Raw genomic sequence first — 11,538 nt, 5'->3', positions numbered from 1 at the left:
GCCTATAGGATTGTATAAAGTGCCGATGAGAACGGCTATATGATGAAGATAGCCCAGTAATAGTTTAGAGGTGACAAACATATCAAGCTAAATATATACCTATGATCCAATATAATGGGTAATGGTAAGACTTTGCCCAATAATGTCCTAATTCCCTAATTAGGACCGAAACGTCAAAAACGTTTAAATAATGGAATATAGTCGCCGAACCGGCCAAATTAATGACACATTATACAGTGAGACGATCAAGATATGAAACTATGAAGTGTTTAAAGGTATACTAGTCGGAATAATATGAAGATAATAATTTAAACAATCCATGAAAGATTACAATATGGAGCACTATTTAACCGAATATAACTCCGGGCTAAATTTAAATATACATCATACCGGGAACCGAAATAAATACCGGGTTCCATACCATCTATAATACTTTATAGGTGACCAAATAAATTAAGAGAAGCTCATAATACCCAAGTCCAATATAAATTCCATAACTTGTTTACTCGATGATCAACTCGTCCTAACGACTATCCACTTAAGACCCGAACCAAGATTGAACTTAGCACTACATTTGGACAACCAATATATTTATTAAATAACCATAATACCTTCCCTTTGCAGCCCAAAGCCGAACCCCAACCTCTTCCCATTCAGTTTTAATGTACAAGGAACAAACACCACATTAAATCTTATAAACCATTATCCATGCACCCATATGTATCATGATCATGTATCATCATCATCACCAACATCATCATAATCTTGGTTACTTGCAAGATCAACCAAAGTCCCTAAAAGCCTTCACAAAATCTGCCCACATTATAATATTACAAAGACCATACCTTTGACCATTTCACTTGACAAGATCTTGAGGAGTTAGCAAGATTTCAATCCCTAAACTTAAGGGATGATGTCCCCTACACTATTATTAATATACACCATCAGATCTTCAGCTGAAATTCACCACAAACATTCAAGAACATAGCTCCAAACCAACCTCTTCTTCTCTCGGCCGAAGGCAGCAGCAGAGCACCACCACAGCCGCCTCTTTGCAACCCGTTTTCTTTATAATGCTGCTCTGAACATCTTGAACCCTATATATCGTTGGAAAGCTAGAAGAAATCCTTAAACCGTGGTAGAAAGCCTTGAACGGATCTCTGCCCGGAAGACTCGGTAAGAAGCTTTGAACCTTCAAAGGTCACTACTGGAAACTGCATTTTCCAGCAGTACCCCCCTCTCTTCTTTTGTTCATATCTCACAAACCACTTGGTATTTTTGGGTGATTCTTGTTTAGGAATCCAAGGAAACTCGCAAGGATCACGAACCACCTTTTGAACATCCATTTCCGGCTTCATTTCAGCATTAGGTAAGCCGAAAACTCGAGTTGTAACAGTTTATGGTGGCTGGAAAAACACAGATTCTGTCCAGCCACGGTCTCATCATTTTACTTGACCCTAATCCACCTATTTCATGTTATTTGAACATATTGTAGACTCTTAACATCGTGGTTAACGTCAAGGAACTTGGATCTCGTCTTAAATCGCTCAAAAACCGACATTCCCAAGGTACTAATGCCATATAATGTTTAGTAGAAAAACATGGACTAAGCCTAAGATACATATACATAATGAGGTGATTAGACATAAACATAAACTTGAAGTGTGTTGAAATGACATATAATTAAGGATAAATCATGTTAAGTAAAAGATATAAAGGATTTAAAGGGTGTTTAAGGAAGGTTAAGGTTAATAGAACACCTAGTTAAGGTAAAAATGATCTTGAGTAGTAAAACCCACTTATAAATAAACAAGATGATATAAATGTAAAGATGGAATTTCGGTTATGTTAAACTTTAAAAAGGGTATAACTAACGTATTAAAAACCGAATCGGGTTTGTCATAAAAGTAAAAATAATAATAGTAATAATAATAATAATGATAAAATATGAGTACTAGTAATAAAGATAAAAGTATAAATAAAAGTGCACATTAAACATAAGGTGCAATCCTTGCATCAAGTCTTGGAAATAAAAATAACGATGATTGTACGGGTAAAATACAAGGTACACGTATATTCCTATATACGCAAATGAAAATATAAATACCCATGTATAATGTTATAAAAACAAAGGATGTGATAACTATATGTTACGAAGAAGAAAATACTAATAATACTTATCGTATACATGAGGAAATGATATATACAATTAATACACATATATTCCTATATATGTGCCATACGTATAAATATAAAATACGGGTTTTTGTGATGGACATTGCGAGTAACTGGAAGGGTGGAGGTGCCGGTAGTCGGGACGTCCTGTCTAGGCTGGTAACTGAATATATCATAGATGGGCCCGTTACCTACCTGGGGACTAACGATGAGAGCTCCAAAACCTATTAGGCTAAAGCATGTCACGAACGTCATGATTACCGACGAATAATTTGTATCGAGCATTCCCTAATGCTCGGAGGATATATATATAAAGAGGATATAACGGAAATACATAACAAGTATAAGACGTTGTCTAACGTCCGTATCGCTAATGTATAAAAAGTATACATATATACCGTCACCTCATAAGTATGTATCGGGCTAAGTATTAATAGTAGTATGAATATTATGTACTGAAGTACGTACGTATACGATATGATACAGGAACTCACCAAGTATAACGGAACATTATTCCTCATTTAAGGTGAGTCTCACAGCCCCTATTTTCACTATTTTCACTATGTTTTAAACTGTTTTCGGGGCGAGGGACACGTGTTTAAATATGTTTTATCATGGTGTATGTCTTGATTTACAATGTGCGTGTACATGAGATATTTGGCGCGCTCATGGTACATAAAGTCCCCGGTATATATCGTAACCATAAACTATAGGCAACTATAGCCGAGGAACTCTACGGGTAGTACTACTGGTCTGACCAACCCACTCGTAAGTGGTCGCGCCACTTTATAAGACGGGTGCTTAGTTTTCCGATTTATTTATTCCCTCGTGGACTCGTGGGATGTTATATGGGGCTTTATGGTGTATATATATAGTCAAGGAATGGTTACGAACTCATGTATTCACGTTACACTGCAAGTCATGGATACTGCATTCATGACGTTATGAGAATCATATTATAAAGCATTTTATCGAGTCACAAAACTTGTGAACTCACTCAGTTTGTACTGATTAAGTTATTTTACGTGTCTTTCAGGTATTTAGCTACGTGGAGAGGTCACGGTGTCTCACTACGGTTTTATGTTTAACTATGGAAATTTCATGAATGAGGATTTTATATTTTGGAGTTTTCACGGCTATTTCTTCCTTCGGCGGGACATAACTGTGAAATCTCAATATGTTATATGTAAACCTTTTTATGGATATTTTTGTAAAACTTATATTATGAATGAAATCCTCATGTATTTTATCATATAGTTGTTGCTTAACCGCGCTCTCGAAAACCTTTCATGAGTCGCACACCGGTTGTTTCCGCCTATGGACCAGGTGTGACAGCTATATACCCGTGTGACACACGGGTTGTAAAAACAATATTAAAAAAAACAAAAGATATAATACATGAATTTTCAAATTGTATAGTTAACAAAAGCAAACACAACAATTTGCAAAGATAGATAAAGAAAAAGTAATTTGTAATGAAAAACTAAAACACCAAATCGATGAACAAATAAGTTTTTTAAAACGATACTATCAACATTCAAAACAACAATGTGAATCGTGTATCAAAAAAACAAACCATTAAAACATTGTTCCACATTTACCAATACAAATATTTCATATATACATGCCTTTTAAATGTCAATGCTAACGATACCTTTCAATGATCAACTTTCCAAACCAATTAAGTAACTTCATTGCAGTCCTATTCAAACCTACATTCCATAAAGGCACATAATCTTAATATTGTATTAGTTTTTCATTTACAGACAATTTGGTTGAACTTGTCAAAAATGTACACTTTCTTTTTCTTTGTTTTACAATTCAATTATTGATTTACATATAAAGACTTTTTTACATTCTCTTGTTGTCTGCTAATTACATGTAAATACTTGGAGCTTGGACCGGATTTATAAACGTTGGGCTTCCTGGATTTAATAGTGGGCTTGTAGCTGAAGACTTGAAGGTCCAAGACTTGTGAAGGCCCATTTGCTATTAGTTCCGTTCAATATACGCTTGGGTTTATTTTCATACAATAAAGGGGCTGCAGACTTTTTTATCTCAATCTGTGAGTTAGGGTTTTGATCATTTTTTTTTTCAATTTGTTTCTTGAGAGTTTGCTGTATCAAATCATTAGAAAGATGATTTGATTATTTGTATCAAATCAATAAAAGGAAGAAGTTGAAGTTTTGACATGGTATCAGAGCGCTCGGCTTCCGCTTAATATCTGAGATATGGTGTTTTATGTTTTTTTTTTCATCAGTTCGAAACCCTAGATCTGTTTTCGATGCTGATCGTTATCGACTTCTTGTTGATGTTCAAGGACGTGTTCTTGAAGAGATTTCTTTTCCTATTGGCACCGCGTAACCCTAAGTGAAGGTTACGGCTATCCTTTCTATTTCTTGATTCAGTGAGATCGTTCCTCTCTTTTACGTTTCTGTGTTGTTTTTAATTCTTGTTGGCATTAGGCCTTGTTGTTACTGGACTAGTCGGGCGGGAGAGACATCCCCTGTTATATTTGATTTACGTGCGTGTGCCTTGCTCTTTTTTGCTTGTGTGATTCTTTTTTATCTGTGATTAAGAATGGGTGATGCTAGTAGTAGTAATGAAACTCTTATTAGTAAACTTGATCCTAGTAATCCGTTATATTTACATCCTAGTGATTCAAGTAACTTGTCAATAATTAGTACTAAACTGAAAGGTACTGAAAATTACTTTGTTTGGGCTAATGCTATGAAATTAGCATTGCAAGTTAAAAATAAATTGGGCTTTGTCACTTGTAAATGTTTAAGACCTACTGAAAATCAAGTTTTAATTGATCAATGGGATAGATGTAACTCAATAGTGTTAACTTGGATTTTAAATTCTGTATGTGAGGAACTTTATGTTGGGCAAGTTTATTCTCAACAAGCCTATGAGGTTTGGGAAGAACTAAGGGAAACTTATGAAAAAATAGATGGTTTGGTGGTGTTTAACTTGTATCAAAAAATAAATGTTTTAAACCAAAATGGATCGTCAGTATCAGACTATTACCACAGTTTAACTTCAATGTGGAAACAGTTTGATGCTATGGTTCAATTACCCTCATGTTCTTGCCAAGCATCAAAAGGCTTTAACGATTTCAGTCAGTTAATAAAACTTATGCAATTTTTAATGGGGTTAGATGATATCTATCAACCTGTTAGAACAAATCTTCTAACAAGGGAACCTTTGCCTACTGTCAAAGTTGCGTTTTCAATTGTTTCTAGAGAGGAGTCACATAGGAATTCCAGTGGCTCATCTAAGGGACAAACCCAAAATGTTGGGTTTGTATCTAAGAACTCTCAAAACTTTGACAATAGGAAGAAGTTCAATAGAGGTCCAAACCCTAACTTTAAATGTGATCACTGCAATAAAATTGGTCATACAATGGAAAGATGTTTTGAGTTAGTTGGTTATCCACAATCTAATAAACCTAAACCTACAACTAAACAATTTTCTTCAAATAACTCCTATCCTGGAAAAAGTTCCACCTCCAACTGTGTTACTAATTCTTTAACTCCTGAACAAGTGACAAAGTTGTTAGGATTGTTAAATGAGAAAGGTGATGACAGACAACAAATCTCCAATGTAGGAGGTAATAATTTTTGCAGTTTCTCAAATCAATCGTTTTTTAAAAGTGTGTTCTGTTTTAATAGTAAAGATTCATGTAAAACCGGAAATGGCTGGGTTGTGGATTCAGGAGCCAACCAACACATGGTGATGAATGATAAAGATGTTTTCGATTCAGTCAATGTTTCAGAATTTAATATTTCAGTTAAACATCCCAATGGGTCTAATGCTTATGTAACTAAGATTGGAAACTTAAAATTAAACAAAGATGTTATTCTCACAGATGTGTTTGTTGTTCCTGAATACTTTGTTAACTGTCTGTGTATAAGTTAGCTAGAGACAACAAACTATCTGTTTTGTTTAATGAAACAAATTGTTACATTCAGGATTCACTCACAAAGAGAACCCTGGTGACTGGTAGTCAAATTGATGGTTTGTATTTTTGTGGTGAGTCATCCAAGAACTTTAAAGTGTGTTTTAATAGTTTTGATCAAATGAATTTGTGGCATATTAGGTTAGGCCATCCTGCACATCAAGTGCTTAATGTCTTAAGAAAAGATCTTAAAATTGGTTATGTTGATAAGTCTATACCTTGTGAAACTTGTCACCTAGCTAAGCAACTTAGAGATTCTTTTCTTTTAAGTGATCATAATCCACATGTGTAGGTGAGTTAATCCACTTAGATGTTTGGGGTCCATATAAAGTAGCTAGTAAGGAAGGTTATAGATATTTTCTAACCGTCGTTGATGATTTCTCTAGAGCAGTATGGGTGTACTTGATGAGTAACAAAGGGGAAGTTTTTTCTAATATTCAATGTTTTTATAACATGGTTAAAAATCAATTTAATGTAAATGTAAAGATGTTTAGAAGTGATAATGGATCTGAGTTTGTTAATTCACAAATGGAAAATTTTATAAAAGCTCATGGTATTATACATCAAACATCATGTACCCATACTCCTTAACAAAATGGGATTGTTGAGAGAAAACATCAACACTTGCTTAATGTTGCTAGGTCTTTGCTGTTTGAAAGTTGTGTTCCATTAAGATTTTGGTCTGAGTGTATTCTAACTGCAACTTACTTGATAAACAGGACCCCCTCTTCGGTGTTAGATGGTAGATCTCCTTATGAACAGTTGTTTGGTTTTAAGCCCTCTCTTAGTCACTTACGAGTATTTGGTTGTTTATGTTTTAGTAAAGTTTTAAATAATCAAGATAAATTTTCAAACAGAGCTAATAAATGTGTTTTAATTGGTTATTCAAACAATAAAAAGGGTTATAAATTATGGGATTTAAATAAACAACAAGTCTTAATATCTAGGGATGTTAAGTTTTATAAAAAAAAATTTCCTTTTAAAGATGCTGTCTCTTTTAAGGAAATTGAAATTGTTACCGATAGCTCTGTAAACAATCAAAATTTTTTTGATCAATATTTTTTTAATGATACTAAGTGTTCTGTAAGTGACAAAACACCCGATGATGAAGGGGGGATACTCAAGATACTTTGACCGGTGATCAGCTTCCTAGTAGCATTTCTCAATCTAATGATAGGGTAGATATTATTCAGCAATCATCAATACATGAGAATAGCTCTTGTGAGGTAGGTCCTAGTGTTGAAGTAAGTGCCGAGACTAACACTCCTGAGGGTACAATTTCAGCTGATAATAGTTCCAAACATACTGAAGTTAGGAGATCTATTAGAGGGTCTAGTTTACCAAAAAAGTTGCAAGATTATGTAATTGAGGGTAAAGTTAAATATGGGCTTGAAAAGGTTTTGAATTATTCCAAACTTTCAGGTAAAAATTTTTGTTTTATTTCTAGCCTAAATAAAATGATTGAGCCTAGAAATTTTAGGGAAGCTTCAACCAATAGTTACTAGGTTGAAGCCATGAATGAAGAAATGAGTGCATTAAATAGAAATAATACGTGGGATATTGTAGATCTTCCAAATGGAAGAAAACCAATCGGTAGTAAATGGGTTTATAGAATTAAGTATAAATCCACTGGCGAGATAGAGAGATACAAAGCTAGGCTGGTTGCAAAAGATTTTAATCAACGGGAGGGAATTGACTTTGATGAAACTTTTTCACCAGTTGTTAAAATGGTAACTGTTAGGTGTGTGATATGGATTAAAACAGGCCCCCAGAATGTGGAATAAAAAACTGGTTGGTGCCTTGATTAATATGGGATTCGTTCAGAGTAAATGTGATTATTCTTTGTTTATAAAAAAGGAGAATAATGTGTTAATTGTCTTGTTAGTGTATGTTGATGATATAGTCATTACTAGAAATAATGTTGATGAAATTGAAAAAATAAAAAATGAATTAAAAGTAATTTTTTTGATTAAAGATTTAGGACTGTTAAAATATTTTTTGGGTATTGAAGTTTTAAGAAACTCTGACGGGATTTGTTTATCTCAAAGGAAGTATTGTGTTGAATTGTTAGCTGAGTTTGGTCTGACTGCGAGTAAACCAATTAATACTCCTATAGATCAAAATTATGTAGTTACAAGTGTGTGTAAAAAAGACGAGGTATTGTTGCATGATATTTCCTTTTACCAAAAATTGATTGGAAAATTGATATATCTGTCGCACACCAGACCGGATATATCTTATTCTGTTCAGTTTCTCAGTCAGTTTATGCACAGTCCCACTAATGCACATTTGAAACTTGCGTTTAGAGTACTAAAATACTTAAAAAAAATCACCTGGAAAAGGTGTTTTATTAAGTAAAAGTGGTAGTTTGTGTGTATTTGCTTTTGCAGACTCTGACTAGGGAAAGTGTTTATTAACCAGAAGATCGGTTTCTGGTTATTGCTTGTTTGTTGGAAAATCTTTAGTTGCTTGGAAAAGTAAAAAACAGCCCACCGTCTCTAGATCTTCAGCCGAGGCTGAATATAGAGCAATGTGTGCTGCTACTTCCGAGCTTGTTTGGGTTGTAAATCTGCTAAGGGAGTTAAAAGTGGATGTTACTTTGCCTGTTGAACTGCACTGTGACAATTCTGCTGCTGTCTCTATTAGTGCTAATCCTGTATTCCATGATAGGACAAAACACTTTGAAATTGATCTTTTTCCTTTGCGTGAAGAAATTGCTTCTGGGTTTTTGAAGGTGTTTAAAACGCATACTAAAGACCAGCTGGCAGACATCTTTACTAAAGGTTTGTTTCCTGCTCAACATGATCTAATTTGTAGGTTGTTAGGAATGGCAGATTTGTTTCAATAATTTGAATTGTGGAGGGGGGGGGGGGGGGTCAAAAATGTACACTTTCTTTTTCTTTGTTTTACAATTCAATTATTGATTTACATATAAAGACGTTTTTACATTCTCTTGTTGTCTGCTAATTACATGTAAATACTTGGAGCTTGGACCGGATTTATAAACGTTGGGCTTCCTGGATTTAATAGTGGGCTTGTAGCTGAAGACTTGAAGGTCCAAGACTTGTGAAGGCCCATTTGCTATTAGTTCCGTTCAATATACGCTTGGGTTTATTTTCATACAATAAAGGGGCTGCAGACTTTTTTATCTCAATCTGTGAGTTAGGGTTTTGATCATTTTTTTTTCAATTTGTTTCTTGAGAGTTTGTTGTATCAAATCATTAGAAAGATGATTTGATTATTGTATCTGATCAATAAAAGGAAGAAGTCGAAGTTCTGACAGAACTCATGGACAAACTCAGTTGATCATGATCCAAATTTAATGTTTTAAACAAAAAAGGTTCATGTTCGAACTCATTATTATGTGGCTAACAAAAAGTTGGGATTAAAAGTTTTTGGATCGAAATCATTATTTCCGGATAATTTTTACAGTCCCAAAGATTTTATTTCTGTAATGTAAAACAGAACATAATTGAGCTGAACCCATACAAAAAACTAAAACCTAAACCAAACGGTTTTTAAAAAACCGAAACTTTGGTTTTGGATCAGCTTGAGCCATAACCGACTAAAATTGAATCATGCATTACCTGCTTATTTACTGGGTTACACCCCAAAAAAGTCGCACGCTTTGCTTGCCAATTGTGGTGCCATTTAACTTTGGCAATCCCTCTTCAACGTTATTGCTGCAAATATGTGATGAATCATAAGAACGGATCATTACCAAACTGATATAACTAAGAGAGTGTCAATCTAACAAATTAAGCGCTTACCCAAAATTTTCCACAATACCAAAAATGTCCAAAGATCAATTAATTAGTTTTCGCCAAAATCATCTTAATTTACAAATGAGCCATGTTGGAAAATTGTCATAAAACAATCACTAACAGAAGCTTGAAAACAGATTTAGTAACCGATGGCTTTTATAGAGTGAAATAATTTTACAAAATAATTTGATAAATGGTATAGGTATTTAATTACTTTGATAACAAACAATTGCATTCCAAAAAAGCAAAAGTGCATATTAAGAGATGATTTGAAAACAGATTTGGCAACAAAGTAACTTATTTAATCATATTTTCAGTTTAAAGAAAAAAAGGGGAATATGTAATGGTTTAGCTCAGTTATTCATCTATGTTCAGTTATGTTCGTGAACCACAATGCTAACATATGAACGTAAATGGACACGAAGACACGACGACGCTCATTTTCTTATAGAATGGACACTAACAAAACACCTCGTTTTTTAATATGTTTGTGTTCTATCATTTGTTTAATTAAAGTTAAATGAACAAACAAGAACATTCTCTGTCCATCTATGTTCAGTTGCATTCGTGAACTATACTGTTAACATAGGAAAATAAATTTATAATAAGCCGTTCATTTTCTTATAAAAAGGACACTAACAAATAACCTTGTTTTCTAAAATGTCTATGTTCAATCGTTTGATTAGTTAAATTTAAACGAATAAACATGAACATGCCCTGTTCATATTTATGTTGCAAACAAATTTATCAATATGGTTTTCAAAATCTCATTTAAAGAAATTGAATAAAAAACTGTTGATGGGTCTAACCAACCCGGTCCATTTTGTTTGAGCCAGTGTTAAAAATGACCACAAAATCCTGCAACTACATGAATATTTATAATTTTTATTCTCAAAATAGAAGACATTTAATTCATGTTTTTATGGCACTTCATGAGGGTTCAACTCATGTAAGTGCGGCTCTTTAGATATAAATGGCAGATGAAAGATGTTTAACAAAGAACATATTAATTAGCCAATGCTCACCTACTATTCTGCCTAATCCTCTTGAAATGCAGAACTCAATGAATGCCACTTTGTTCTTGCCTGAAAAGAAGACATTATGTTTGTGCAGCTTAGCAAATTATATCTATTTGACTACAACTAAGCAAATTGTATAATATTTTTAACTAAAAAAATGATTGCAACTAAGAAAATTGTTAAGGATACAATAGTATTTCCATAAAAGAACTGATATTGAAACAGAAAAGTACAAACAAAAACATACATAAAATCAAAAGCAATACATGGACACTAAAAATATAATAAACCAAAACTAAATCAAAACATCCCAAACACATTACCTCAAAAAATCAAAACGAACCCTAAAAGTCTCCCCTGTGCAACTGAGATACACCGGTCAAAATATCACAGACTCCATCTCCCGGAGTGTGAACTAAACCCTAGCTTGGCCGGAAAAATAGCACAAAGTTGAAGATCAGGTCTAAATAGGTATAGATTTATTGAAAAGTTTAAGCGTAGGTATAGGTTTTTACCTGATTTGTCGAACCAAAACGATTGTCGTTGAATCTTGGTCACCGGAATGTCGATTTCATGGCCGAAACCCTAACTGTCTTCGTCACCATTGTTCTTCAAAGGT

General features: G+C 33.8%; 1 protein-coding gene across 3 annotated transcripts; it reads left to right on the top strand.

The window, feature by feature from the left end:
• The first annotated feature begins 4,733 nt into the window (after positions 1 to 4,733).
• On the top strand, positions 4,734 to 8,985 carry LOC143595282 (uncharacterized). 3 transcript variants are annotated; one of them, XR_013146495.1, is made up of 4 exons: positions 4,734 to 5,788; positions 6,150 to 6,210; positions 6,856 to 7,533; positions 8,479 to 8,985. XR_013146495.1 is itself a non-coding variant. In XM_077074336.1 (3 exons), exons 1-2 carry the CDS (start codon positions 4,756 to 4,758, stop codon positions 6,182 to 6,184), a joined length of 1,068 nt encoding a protein of 355 aa, XP_076930451.1. In that variant the 5' UTR covers positions 4,734 to 4,755; the 3' UTR covers positions 6,185 to 6,210; positions 8,527 to 8,980. The 3 variants fall into 3 exon arrangements, 2 of the variants coding, with proteins under 2 accessions (XP_076930451.1, XP_076930450.1); XM_077074336.1 differs by lacking the exon at positions 6,856 to 7,533 and having other exon boundaries at positions 8,527 to 8,980; XM_077074335.1 differs by lacking the exon at positions 8,479 to 8,985 and having other exon boundaries at positions 6,856 to 7,880.
• The last annotated feature ends 2,553 nt before the right edge of the window (positions 8,986 to 11,538 follow it).

This window comes from Bidens hawaiensis, unplaced genomic scaffold (genome assembly GCF_021521415.1).
Source record: "Bidens hawaiensis isolate Kalapana, Puna unplaced genomic scaffold, B.hawaiensis_p1.1 tig00044856_1, whole genome shotgun sequence".
NCBI classification, from domain to species: Eukaryota; Viridiplantae; Streptophyta; class Magnoliopsida; order Asterales; family Asteraceae; genus Bidens; species Bidens hawaiensis.
The sequence above is the reverse complement of the archived record's forward strand: the minus strand, read 5'-3'. Positions and strand labels throughout refer to the sequence as shown.

What these genes read in the sequence shown, in the direction of transcription:
- LOC143595282 (XM_077074336.1), top strand. Translation starts at nt 4,756, where the DNA reads ATGGGTGATGCTAGTAGTAGTAATGAAACTCTTATTAGTAAACTTGAT. An exon ending in ACAAATCTCCAATGTAGGAG is followed by an intron (nt 5,789 to 6,149) that starts GTAATAATTTTT and finishes TGTTACATTCAG; the next exon opens with GATTCACTCACAAAGAGAAC.